Source organism: Schistocerca americana, chromosome 7, assembly GCF_021461395.2.
Source record: "Schistocerca americana isolate TAMUIC-IGC-003095 chromosome 7, iqSchAmer2.1, whole genome shotgun sequence".
NCBI classification, from domain to species: domain Eukaryota; kingdom Metazoa; phylum Arthropoda; class Insecta; order Orthoptera; family Acrididae; genus Schistocerca; species Schistocerca americana.
Window position 1 is genome coordinate 381,124,526 of NC_060125.1, and position 14,841 is coordinate 381,139,366.

The 14,841-nt window shown below is 41.4% G+C and overlaps 1 protein-coding gene across 1 annotated transcript in view; it reads left to right on the plus strand.

The window, feature by feature from the left end:
* Nucleotides 1–14,841, plus strand: part of LOC124622021 — a 271,005-nt gene that overhangs the window by 87,991 nt on the left and 168,173 nt on the right. The window contains exon 2 of the mRNA XM_047147575.1: nt 8,340–8,396. Within this exon, the coding sequence (XP_047003531.1) occupies nt 8,340–8,396 (57 nt within the window). The remainder of the gene's footprint in view (nt 1–8,339; nt 8,397–14,841) is intronic.

A 14,841-nucleotide genomic window follows, 5' to 3' on the forward strand; every position in this document is an offset into this window, starting at 1 on the left:
TTGTCGTCGCGTTTTCACCCAATTTAACGCAAAAAGAAATGGCATACTGTTGCGCAATATTATGCGGTTCTATTTCCGTGACGAGAGACACAAACAGGTGTTAACTTATTACAGGACAACTCACGACTGAGCAGTTGCATCGAAGTGGCGCTTGGACTAGAAGCAGCTTATAGACCAAGGTCAAAGATATTGTGTCTATGCAAGGTGCATGGGGGCTTAATTACATATTTTGAAAATATTTTTTTATTTTTCGTAACTGTATGTCCGATTACGCTGTGTCTCGTAAACGGTTGGCCCTGACTAGTATTTGTACGCAATCTGACTGCATAGAATAACAACAAAGAATGAAAGAACATTTCCGTTAACACAATTAATTAATTAAGTCCCCAGCAACTATAAAACCTACGAAACCAAAACACAAGTGTAATTGCTCTGTGTGTGGGAGTGTGATTCAACGTACACATCTGGCACGGTTCTTCTTCAACAAGACAAGAAATTTTAAATACCATTTATACTGAAGTAATTAAAAAATAGAAATACTATAATTGCGTAAGGAAAGCAGAATTACACTCTAATACAAGAACACAAGCCAGATGCTTTGTTGACTGAACCTGTAATGACACATTATTTAAGACATTGAGATAATAAAAAGAAAAGGAAGTTTTTTTTCTTATCTTCATATATTGACGAAAATCACTCTAATCATTACAATATATCTCCACACCGACTCTCTACTACCACATCTCAACAAGAACTCTCCACCACGACCTCTCGACAAGCACTCTTCACTACGACATCTCAGCAAGCACTTTTCACTAGCACATCTCAACAAGCACTGTCTACTACGAGTTCTCCCCAAGCACTGACTACTACGAGTTGTCCCCAAGCACTGCCAGTGGAGGCGGCTTAATAGTACTCTTTGGCGCAATCTCTGGCGCTGTGGCTCAGTGTAGCCACCTTTCAAAGGCTGCAGGGTTGCCACATCTTGCAAACAAAATCAGTCTCATTACTTTATTGTAGCACCTCGTATATAAGTATCGCACACACAAATTGTAAAAGGACAGTGCATTAGCGTAGCTGTAACTTAGGTGATTCATGTAGAAATGTTTTCGACTTTATTACGGTAACGCGACGGGAATTAGAACACTTCGAAGGCGGAACGTTAGTTGGAACTACACGCATGGAATATTCAGTCTCCGAAATCGAGGTCCACAGTGTCAGGAGTGTGTCGAAACTCCAAATTTAAGGTCTTAGTTATCACCACGGCGGACAACGTAGTGGCCGACGGTCGCCATTTAACGACCGAGAGCAGTGGCAGTTGTGTAGAGCTGTCGCTGATAATAAACAAGCAACACTGTATGAAATAATAGCAGAAATCAACGTGGGCCGTAATAAGAATGTATCCGTTACGACAGTGCCGTGAAATTAGGCGTTAATGGGCTACAGCAAGCAGACTACCAAGGCTTACAGCGCAACATCGCCTGCAGGAACTCTCCTTGGCCCCTGACCATATCGTTTTGCCCCAGACGACTAGAAAACAGTGACATCGCCAGATGAGTCCGTTTTCAGTTGCTAAGAGCTGATGGTAGGATTCGAGTGTGCCGCAGCCTCCATAATGGTATTGGCTGTGTTTACATGGTTTGGCATGAACCGATGATTGACTGCACATAGTTATATTCAGCTACTTGGAGACCATTTGCAGCCATTTATGGACTTAATGTTGCCAAACAACGATGGAATGTTTATGGACGACAATGCGCCATGTCACCAGGCCACAACGTTTCACGATTGGGTTGAACAACATTCTGGACATTTCGAGCGATCGCCCAATGTGAATCTCATAGAGCATTCATGGGACATAATTGAAAGATCAGTTCGTGCACGAAATCCTACACCGCCAACAGTTCCATAGTTATCGACGGCTATGGAGGCAGCATGGCTCAGTATTTCTGCAGGTGACTTCCAAAGACTTGTCGAGTCGATGCCCCGTCGAGATGATGCACTACACAGACAAAAGAATGTCCGACGCGATCGCTCGCTAACTACGAGGTAGTATCCAAAAGTTTCCTAAATCTGAATTTTGCACGCAAATGGTGACTCGACTAAAACACTGGTCAGTGTCTCCCCATACGGCTTTCAGAAGCAGTGCAGCAAGTGGTTACGAGCTCGGTTATTTGATTAGTTGTAGAGAGGGGGCGGAGGTCGGGGGAGGGGGGGGGGGGCGTATTTCCATCGTCCTGTTTGGGTGAGTTATAGGCTTTGCGATGGTTAACTTGAAAGAGCAGTATGCTTGTATTAAGTTTTGTTTCATAGTTGGGGAAACCGCTGGAGGAATGCTAAATCTGTTGAAACCTGCTTTTGATTTAGGCCAGGCATAGAATTACGACTGGTTTATGCGTTTCAAAAACAGGCGATCTGATTTAGAAAGATTGTACACAGACCATCCTAGATGTCTACAACGCCTTGTGAATGACATATGGTACGATAACGTAAACTGAGCATTAGAAAAATTGTGCTATTACTGCTTCAAGAAAGTTAAAATCAACATCACGTGGAAGGTGGCAGATAAATAACAATATTTCAAAATGAACAATTCAAAGGTTTCAGACAAACAGTCTCTCAGAGGATCTATGCCAATCTTTGACACTAAATAGTAACACACTTGTCTTGTACGCCCATTTTTTAAAATTTAATGTACCATCTCATGACATATTTCGGGTAAACCTCAACATTAGATCATATAAAAACAAAATATCATTAAATTCTTCATTTATGTAGCCATATTGTCCGTTGCTGCTTTATAATTCCTGAGAATATTTTTGTTTCGTCATTACAACTACAAGAAAATGCGCATTTTCTCACCACACGCGTCATGCATCATCAGTGGTCTGTAATTAAAGATACTGACAATTTGATTTGTTTTCTAGCTCAAAACACAGTTCGTTAACAAATTGTTGGTTTCTAAGACGTGCTATCAAACATTAGCTGACGAAGGCAAATAGCCAAGCAGAATTGCCGTAAGCAAAAACCTACAATTTGTTAACGAACTGTTTTTCGATCTAGAAAACAAATCAGAACGTAAGTATCTTTAATTGCAGACCACCGATGACGTTTTACTTCAATAAACTCGCATTTTCTTGTAGTTATAAAAGACGGAATAAAAATATTCTCTGGCAAAATATCCTCATATTGAGTTTAACAGATATGACGGTTGGGTTATCTCGAAACACGCCATGAGATGATAAATAAATAAAACAGTGCGCTGACAGTCAAGACGATTATTGTCATTTAAAGGTTGTCGTTAATGACTGAGGTTAAGTTTGTGGCTGTTGGGTGTTGTTCGTGTTTGATGAATACAAAGTTACTAAAACATGCTTATTTTTGCACAGATCCCATATCATGGTAATGCTCTCTTCATGTGACGAATCACATGTATATCGTATGTATTCTCAGTAATGTAGTGTGGATAACATTTGTAAAAACGATATATTTAATGTTCACAGGCAAAGACACGTAATGACAAAATTTAGGAAAGCTTTTTTATTAATGCCACTTTAACGGAAGTAAGAAATTAATATGTCATCTTATCTCCTACATTGTTAAAATCTATTTCTACTTCTACACATCTACACTGATACTCTGCAAATAAAATTTATGTACCTGGCAGAGGGTTCATCGAACCACCTTCACAATTCTCTATTAATCCAATTTCGTATAGCGGGCGGAAAGAACGAATACCTATATCCTACTGTACGAGCTTTGATTTTCCTTATTTATCGTGGTGATCGGTTCTCCCTATACAGGTCGGTGTCAACAAAATATTTTCGCATTCGGAGGAGAAAGTTGGTGATTGGAATTTCGTGAGAAGGTGCCGTCGCAACGAAAAACGCCTTTCTGTTAATGATGTCCAGCCCAAATCTTGAATCATTTCAGTGACACTATATTTCGTGATAATACAAAACTTGCTGCCCTTCTTTGAACTTTTTCGATGTACTCCGTCTGTCCTATCTGATAAGGGTCCCACACCGCTCAGCAGTATTCTGAAAGAGAGCGTACAGGCGTAGTGTAGGCAGTCTCCTTAGTAGATCGGCTACATTTTCTAAGTGTCCTCCAATAAAACGCAATCTTTGGTTAGTCTTCCCCATAACATTTTCTATGTGTTCCTTCCAATTTAAGATGTACGTAATTGTAATTCCTAGGTATTTAGTTGAATTTACGGCCCTTATATTTGACTGATTTATCGTGTAACCGAAGTTTAACGGATTCCTTTTAGCACTCATGAATATGACCTCACACTTTTAGTTACTTAGGGTCAACTGCCGCTTTTCGCACCATTCAGATATTTTTTATAAATCGTTTTGCAATTTGTTTTGATCTTCTGATTACTTTATTACTCGAGAAACGACAGCGTCACCTGCAAGCAACCGAAGACGGCTGCTCAGATTGTCTCTCAAATCGTTTATATAGATAAGGAACAGCAAAAGGCCCATAACACCACCTTGGGAAACGGCAGAAATCACTTCTGTTTCACTCGATGACTTCTCGTCAGTTACTACGAACTGTGACCTCTCTGACAGGAAATCACAAATCCAGTCACATAACTGAGACGATATTCCATAAGCACGCAATTTGACTATAAGCCGCTTGTGTGGTGCAGTGTCAAAAGCCTCCTGGAAATCAAGTAATACCGAATCGACCTGAAATCCATGGTCAATAGCACTCAGCACTTCACGTGAATATAGAGCTAGTTGTGTTTCACAGGAACGATGTTTTCTAAACTGTTGTTGACTGTGTGTCATTAGACCGTTTCCTTCGACGTAATTCATAATGTTCAAACACAACATATGTTCTAAAATTCTGCCGCATATCGACGTTAACGATATGGGCCTGTTTTTTAGTGGATTACTCCTACTACCTTTCGTGAATATCGGTGTGACCTGTGCAACTTTCTAGTCTTTGGGTACGGATCTTTCGTCGAGCAAACGGTTGTATATGATTGTCAAGTATGGAGCTAATGCATCAGGAACCTAATTAGTAAACAGTCTAGACCAGAAGACTTGCTTTTATTAAGTGATTTAAGTTCTTTCACTACTCCAAGGATATTTACTTCTACGTTACTCACATTGGCAGCTGTTTTTGATTCAAATTCTAGAATATTTACTTCGTCTTCTTTTGTGGAGACATTTCGAAAGGCTGTGTTTAGTAACTCTGCTTTGGCAGCAATGTCTTCGATAGTATCTCAATTGCTGTCGCGCAGAGAAGGCATTGATTGATTCTTGCCGCTAACATACTTCACATACGACCACAAACTCTTTCGATTTTCTGCCAGGTTTTGAGACAAAGTCTCGTTGTGGAAACTGTTATAAGCATTTCGCATTGAAGTCCGAACTAAATTTCGAGCTTTTGTAAAAGATCGCCAATCTCAGGGATTTTGCGTCTGTTTAAATTTGCCATGTTTGTTTCGCTGTTTTTGCAACAGTGTTCTGACCCGTTTTGTGTACCAAGGAGGATCAGCTCCGTCATTTGTTAATTTATTTTATATACATCTCTCAATTGCTACCGATACTACTTCTCTGAATTCAAGCCTCATCTGGTCTATACTTATATCATTCATTTGGAAGGAGTGGAGATTGTCTCTCAGGAAGGCGTCAAGTGAATTTTTATCTGCTTTTCGTATAGGCATATTTTTCGTTTATTTTTGGAGGATTTGGGGGTTACAGTATTTAATTTCGCTACGACACTCCTGTATTCACTAATCCTTGTATCCGTTTTGATGATCATCATTAACTCAGGATTATTTGTTGCTAAGAGGTCAACTGTGTTTTCACAACCGTTTACTACTCTTATGGGTTCATGAACTAACTGCTCGAAACAATTTTCAGAGAATGCGTTTAGCACAACTTCGGATGATGATTTATGAGTACCTTCTTGAATTACACATGTATTTTCTCCAACATATCTAGGGTAAATTTAAGTCACCACCAACTATAATCGCATGAGTCGGGTATGTGTTTGGAATCAAATTCAAGTTTTCTTTGAATCTTTCAGCAACTGTATCATCTGAATTGACAGGTCGGTAAAAGAATCCAGTTATTATTTTATTCCGGTTGGTAACAATGAGTCTGCCCATGCTAACTCACAGGAACTATCTACTTCAATTTCGCGACAGGTTACACTACTTGTGACAGCAACAAACACGCCACCACCAACCCATTGCAGCCTTCTGACTTCTGCTTCCAAACGTTCACGAAACAATGGTACATGATATGAAGAGTTTTCTAGGGAATGTTATTGCAATGGCAACGTCATAATCACGCCTGCTCTTATTTATTTCACCGGCATTCCAACGTTGAATGGAAAGGTGGTAATTAGAGCACTATCCGTACATGAACCATTAATACTTGGTGAACTATGTTAGCGACCGTGATGGTTTGCTGTCGTGACTATTCACCGACGTCACAGCAGGTAGTAGTGGCTGACAAGAGTACAGCGTGGGAAAGCGCAGTACAACGTTCGGATGTGTCCTGTCAATAGATCTCTTCCTAAATACCTTTTCTCCCCAGTTTAATCCAGTACCTGCTCAGTAGTTGTCCGAGCTATCCACCTATTCTCTAGCATTCTCCTACAGTATCCTCTGTCCTCTTCTTGGCTGAACTGTTTATCACCCTCATTTCACTTCCGTAAAAATCTACACTTCAAATACCACCTCAAATACTTTCAGAAAAGAGTTCCTAACGTTTAAATTTACGTTCAACTTCAGGAAATTTATGTTTTTCAGAAACCTTATTATTGATAACCTGCGTTTTATATCCACTCTGTTTCAAGTATCTTCAATTATGTTGTCGCCAAAATAATGAAATTCGTCTACTGCATTTGATATCCCATCTTCTAATCTTCTTTCAACATCGCCTGATTTAATTCGACTACCTTTTACTTTTCTTAATGATCATCTTATAAATTCTTTTCAGTATCCAGAGTGATCAAATACTTTTTCAAGTCCTTCACCGTCACCGACGGAGCTGAAATGCCATCGGCGAACATAAAAGTTTTTATTTCTTCCTTTTGAATTTAAATTCCCTTTCCAAAAGTCTCCTTGATCACTTGATAGCTTGCTCCATGTACATATTGCATAACATCGTGGTCTTCAAATATAGGCTGTTGTGGCAACTACACTCTTATACGTATAATGTTTTAAAAAAGAACGTTGATGGAAGAGGTTCGAAAATTTTAACTCCAATCCGGCAACAGTGAAAACGAAAGTAGAGTATGAGTAATGACATATCGAGCTTCTAAGGGATCTGGTGATTACAATCACTCAGGAAGTGATTCACTTCCTTAGCAGAGGTCACAAATGCGTGCCAATGTAGTGGGTCTCCACCTAGCAGAAACCAGTTCCAATCCTGTTGGTGAAAGAACTCAACGCTGTGCCATAACTATTTGATCGTCAAGAGGAGCGTAATAAATGACATATCTATCATCCCACAGCTTTCTTTAGAGGCTGCGCACGTAGAAAGATAATAGTGATGTTGAGAGAGACAACATATAGTATGAAGTTACGAAAACTAAGATGAACACAAAAAATATGTTCTTAATCTTTCCTATAAATTTTGGTATTCAATATCACACTGCAGTGATGGAGTCAACGTCATTCCGTTGAACTTCTGGAAAGAGTTTCTACGTTGACCGTTTTCAGACTATTTGTTGCAAATACGGCCATTTTATTTCCGTAATCCTAGTAAAATCGCAGAAATTTAAGTGAACTGATAAGAAATGAGGAGGTTTCCGACAGAATCGGATAGAAAGGAATAAACGGAAAATATTGGCCAGAAGAAGGGATACGACGACAGGATGTTAAAACCCGAAGGAATAACTTTCATGTTAGAAGCGGAGTCGAAGAGGGCAAGGACTGTAGGGGAAGACAATGATTAGAATATATCCAACAAATAATTGAGCACGTTGCGTCCAATTGCAGCTCTGAGGCACAGGAAAGCAAGACGTGGCGCGCTGTGTCAAGTCACACAGAAAAATTGTGTCCGCTCCCAAAATATAAAAGAAAAAAAAGTCCAGATTTTCTTGTCATTTAGAGACGCCATTCGTCAACAGTATAAAACCTCTGGAGGAAATCAAATTAATAAATAAAAAATGTAGATCCTGTCACAAAAGTGAAACACTGGTAAAGAAATATGTATGGCATATATTAGCTACATCTTGCATCTTGCAAATATTATCCTCATTTACCAGGTATATTCTATCATAACAGGGGCACAGAAGAAACATATTGTAATATAGTTTCATAAAACAAGATTACAGAGCTCACATCATTGTTATTTCTGTTTCAGTTTTCTGAGGATTTCCATCGGGACGCGTCATGCATGCAACATCCGGACTGCTTTGCGGTAAGTACGCATTTTGTTATTTTGTCTCTATATATTGCTTGACCGAAATGGGACGTAATAATGATAGCAAATTATGAGGGCACTCCGCTTGTGTGTCTGTTAAGTTATTCTAATGATGTACTTGCCTAATGGTGAAAGCCAATGCATATTGTGGAACGGTTCGTAGGAAAACAGGTGTACCTTTTCAGTATCTACAGTCAGTGTAAATGTTGGGAGTCTCAGCTATTCTCCTGTTCACAGAGTGAAAAGAAAAAAGCATCAAAGGCCATGAGTACACTTGCACCGGAGGAAGTTGCAGGAATCACTTTCAGCGATCCAGGAACTGACACTTCGCTGTATAAAGGGAAAGGTCTTGCTCGTAGAATTTTATGGCGCCCTTAAGACCGCTCCAGCAACTAAAACGAAATGCAAAGAGCAAAAAAATCTCATTTTATGACTTTTGTTATAAATTGTGAAAAACAGCGTGCAATAAATGGCGCAGCCGGCCACTGTGGCCGAGCGGTTCTAGGTGCTTCAGTCCGGAACCTCGCTGCTGCTGAGGTCGCAGGTTCGAATCCTACCTCGGGCATGGATGTGTGTGATGTCCTTAGGTTAGCTAGGTTTAAGGAGTTCTAAGTCTAGAGGACTGATGACCTCAGATGTTAAGTCCCATAGTGCTCAGAGCCATTTTTTGAATAAATGGCGCACTCGCACCAGCATAAACGAAAAATCAAGCTCAACGTGTATTCCAACAATAAATGGAGGAAAAAGTAAAAGTTATTCATTAAATGACTTTACAGAAGTATCACAATAATCTAATATTTTTCATTTCATGTTTGAATGTGGACATTATCAGATGCATAACAAAGACCGGGTTTAATCACGTATACCTCAGATACCTAATAGGTATACAAATTTAAAATAATAAACTTTGGGCCCCCTAAAGATATTAAGCACGGGAAAGCTGTGATAAAGAAATAAAGGATTGACTTCGACACGGCCAGGAGGTTTATCCTGCAGTTCTCAACGATATCCGGAATATATGGGAACCAAAGATATGCAACGAAGCTTACTCTCTAAAATCGATAGCCTTTATCCGACCTACGTCCTCGTAAAGCTAGTCAAGGAGTAGAACTCACTGCCGTAAGTTAGCGTCGTAGTCTAGGACTCGGTTGTTACTGACGCCCCGGCAGACACACAGGGCTTGTTTTTCACGTCAGCACGGCAACGATAAGTCCTGAGACACTACAGTACAGTCACACCATCTACCGGAATGCCAGTAAATCAGACAAATAAATGAGCGAAAGATTCGACTCGAGCCGGCACGGCTCAGACCCCGACCTTAAATAAAGCGGGGACTGTTCCTTCCTCTGTGGCCCTGTTGCTCCTAGGAATACTAAAATGTTTCAAAAATGGCTCTGAGCACTATGGGACTTAACAGCTGTGGTCATCAGTCCCCTAGAACTTAGAACTACTTAAACCTAACCAACCTAAGGACATCACACACATCCATGCCCGAGGCAGGATTCGAACCTGCGACCGTAGCAGTCGCACAGTTTCGGACTGCGCGCCTAGAACTAAAATGTTTCCACATAGTTCCAAATTTCGACAATTCTGGTAATACCGCACGCATTCGGAATTTAATTCTTTTACGAAGTTATGTTATGTTATGTTAACCGGGGACCTAGAAACGACGGAGAGGTTCCGTCCTCGCAGCAGCCGCAGTCGTCCGCAGCCATACGACGACTACCGCAGTCCACTTCACCTCAACGCCGAACCCAGGGTTATTGTGCGATTCGGCCCCCGGTGGACCCCCCAGGGAGCGTCTCACACCAGACGGAGTGTAACTCCTATGGTTGCGTGGTAGAGTAATGGTGGTGTACGCGTACGTTTAAACGTGTTTGCGCAGCAATCGCCGACATAGTGTATCTGAGGTGGAACCAGCGCGCATTTGCCGAGGCAGATGGAAAACCGCCTAAAAACCATCCACAGACTGGCCGGCTCACCGGACCTCGACACAAATCCGCCGGGCGGATTTGTGCCGGGGACCGGCGTTCCTTCCTGCCAGGAAAGCCGTGCGTTAGACCGCACGGCCAACCGGGCAGGCTACGAAGTGCATTGTTCACACTTTATTCTCGTAAGTAAATAGGAGTCACTCTCAAGCGCTTCCTATTGTGATAATCACTTAATTCGTTTCTGAATATCGCACTGATACTTACACGTTCTGTGAATAACGCACTACATGGTATTTTGGCAGTTAATTCTTATATACAGTTCACTATTCAAACACATGACTCAGGCAGAGCGGTGCGACAAATATGCAACGGCATGCTGAAGCCTAATGCTCCCTAAATTGTGACACGAAAACTCTTAATGGTTTTTAAAAGAAACAAAACGTTATTAACATCCTACACCTTTCTTCTTCATATCTACATATTTGCAGCTCTTTGCCGCTAAAGGGCTCCGAATTGTAGCGTGTAACACTGCGGTGTGTAACGTAACTATGTTGGTTGGTGAGAAACAACATACTGTAATCGTTTTTCGAACTAAAAGAGTTCGTCCACACATGGAGCACAGTTTCTTTCAGCATGACAGTGACATAGCAAGCACGAACGCTGCGACAACAGCAACAATCCGCCACCTTGGGTTTATTGTGTTGTGCAGGACGAAGTAACACTCGTCAACGTAGTGGTAGGTTCTTAGATTCATATCTTGAGGAGGCCGAGCTGATAAAACAACACACATAGAATGTTAGCTCACTTCATTACAGTGGTTCCCAACCTGTGGGTAATTACTCCCTGAGAGGTAAAATTAAATTTTCTGAGGGGTAAAAACTGATCAGATTCTGTTTCAATCAACAAACTAAATTATTTTCAATAGATAATTATTAATATAATAATTTTATAAGATTCTAATATTGGTTATATTATGAATATTTACTATTTCTTAATTAGTACCATTAATGCGTTGGATGTTGCAGGTTCCTCACATAGTAAAATCAAATGGTTCAAATGGCTCTGAGCACTATGGGACTTACCGGTTAAGGTCATCAGTCCTCTAGAACTTAGAACTACTTAAACCTAACTAACCTCAGGAAATCACACACATTCATGCCCGAGGCAGGATTCGAACCTGCGACCGTAGCGGTCGCGCGGTTCCAGACTGTAGCACCTAGAACCGCTCGGCCACTCCGGCCGGCCCAGTAGTAGTCCAGAAATTGCTACATTACTCGTTTAGAAACAGATAAATGAATAAAGTGACAGCACGACACAGCAGGAATAAAGTGACAGCACGACATAGCAGTAACCACATAAGGGCTACTATAGCGCTGTACACAATGATATTATTATGAATGTAAATGTGTGACTAGGACCTCCCGTCGGGTAGACCGTTCTTCGGGTGCAAGTCTTTCGATATGACGCCATTTCAGCGACTTGCGCGTCGATGGGGAGGAGATGATGGTGATTAGGAAAACACAACACCCAGTCCTTGAGCGGAGAAAATCTCCGATCCAGCCGGGAATCGAACCCGATACCTTAGGATTAACATTCTGTCGCGCTGACCACTCAGCCACCGGGGGCGGACATATTGTTATTATTATTATTATTATTATTACTGTTGCTATTAGAAGCTGTGGTCAGACACAAAACAAGTCTTTCAATTTCTGCTAGTTCAGAAGGAAGGAGTGCAGTTCAAAAAACGTTCAAATGTGTGTGGATTCCTAAGGGACCAAACTGCTTAGTTCATCTGTCCGTAGACTTACACACCAATTCAACTAACTTAAACTAACTTATGGTAAGAACAACGCACACACCCATGCCCGAGGCGGGAGGGACCGCGCAGTCCATGAAAGGACGCCTCAAACCACGCCGGCACAAGGAGTGCAGCAAACAAGTACAGTGCACACATTTTAACTTGATTGATTTTAACTGGGGATGCAGTGTGTAGGTCAAGCAAATACAGCAATGGAGAGGAGTAATTCAGGGGAATTATGTTTCATATCAAGTGTCTACTTTCACTGTGGATAGTTAGCTTTCTTATGTGAGAGGGAGTAGTGCTTAGCACTTGCGATGCACCACGAATTCCTTCGTCATTCATTCTAACAAACACACACACAAACACACACAAACTAAATACTAATCATCTTTCATCATTTCAAAAATAAGAGAAGTCTTTCACACTGCAGTTTAGATAGGTGTTATAGTTAGTGATAATGTGGACAGGGGGAGGGGCTACAGATGGCAGGGGGAGCGGGGAGGAACGCTGCGGTACTAGCTAATGTCTGATGGCCATCAGGGCTAATGTCCTAAGAAATACTGGTAACCACTGCTTTATTATAACTTGAACAAGGTGAAATACTTAACTTTACAACAATCCATGGCTAGAGGAATGTAATGTATGTTTATTACGGTCGCTGAACACTAACGTATCACTTGATGCAAAACAAGGTCGCAGCCTGTTCTTTCAAAGTAGAACGGACTATAAATTTCTCTATTGGTTCTGTCAAATACAGTTACTGGCTGTAACGAGACAATGCTGTCGTCATCGACGGTGATTGCAAACTGGTCGGAGAGACAGTCCACTTTGATGCAAGTTAGAACTCTGCAGCGGTGGCGTATGGAACTCTTCATGGCGTGTACACGACGACTTCTCTCATTCGTCGTTGAGTCTGGCAGCGAATGTGCTTCACTGTGGTTCCATCCAGAGGTACCAACTTGGCCACGGGCTCTCGTTCTTCGGGCGACACCAAACACTCTCATCCGTCATCCACCACCCAGTCCCAACTTGGCTCCATCTGGTTTTCATCCGTTTTCAGAAGTTAAAGAACACTTTCGAGGATCTCACTTTGGTACCGATGAAGCGGTGAAAAATGAAATGATGTTGTAGCGTCCTCAACAGACGCATACATATGTAGACATGATTAATAAAGGCGTCCAATGATGATAACATTACTTTTGTTGAAAAAACTTTAAGATTTTTAACGTAAAAAATTCGGTGGCATTACTTTTTAGCACACACTAGTCTTTTTTTGTTTTCTTTTTCTTTTTGCCCTCTATAGCCCCTTCTAGTACCATGGAAGTCATTCCCTCATGTCTTAACAGATATCCTATCATCCTGTCCCATCTCCTTGTCACTGTTTTCCACGTATTCCTTTCCTCTCCGATTCTACGCAGAACCTCCTCATTCCTTACCTGTAGCACCACATCTCAAATTCTTAATTTTCTTCTGTTCTTTTTTTTCTGTGCTCCAAACGTACATTCGCGGATCTTTTTCCTCAAATTAAGGCCTGTGTTTGATACTAGTAGACTTCTCTTGGGCAGGAAGGCCCTTTTTGCCAGAGCTTTTGATATCCTCATTGGTTATTTTGCTGCCTAGGCAGTAGAATTTATCAACTTCATCTACTCCGAGACCATCAGTCCTGATGTTTAGTTTCTCAGTGATCTCATTTCTGCTACTTCTCGTTACTTTCATCTTTCTCCGATTTACTATCGATCCTATCGATCCGTATTCTGCACTCATTAGATTGTTCATTCCATTCAGCAGATCATGTTATTCTTCTTCACTTTCCCTCAGGCTAGCAATATCATCAGCGAATCGTACCATTGATATCCTTTTAACCTGTATTTTAATTGCAGTCCTAAATCTTTCTTTTATTTCCAAAATGTTCAAATGTGTGTGAAATCTTATGGGACTTAACTACTAAGGTCATCAGTCCCTAAGCTGACACACTACTTGACCTAAATTATCTTAAGGACAAACACACACACCCATGCCCGAGGGAGGGCTCTAACCTCCGCCGGGACCAGCCGCACAGCCCATGACTGCAGCGCCCCAGACCGCTCGGCTAATCCCACGCGGTTTTTATTTCCAACATTGCTTCTTCGATGTACAGATTGAACAGTAGGGGCGGAAGACAACATCCCCATCTTACATCCTTTTTGATCAGAGCACTTCGTTCTTGCTCGTCCAAGCTTAATATTCCCATCGTACACGAAAAGAAAGTTGTAACACGAGCGAATTGTCTTAAGTTGTGCAGTGAAAGGTATCACCTGCGCTATTACGTGGGATATATGTAGAAGTGCCATCAAATAAGTGTCTTTTTACCGCTTAAATATATATTCAAACATCAGGTGACGCCCCGTGCTCGTAAGAGCGAGCAAAACTGTTCCACCTATCTTGGGGGATCTCAACACTCTTCGGATCTGCGCTGCAACCACCAACAGTTGCGCCAGCACATGAGTTGAGACGATGAAATCATTTGCGAATGTAGAATGGTAAACATCGGTTAGGCGGAGCGCTTCATTAAAACACATGTAAAGTAACACAGGAAACACTAACGGCTTGGAGAAGACAGCAAGTAAGTGATGGCAGAGCTACACAGTGAGTGCTACAAGACTATACAAGAGTATACAGTTCGGAGCAGTTCGCGCAGTAGACAGCCACTTACCTCCAGGAATGAGATACG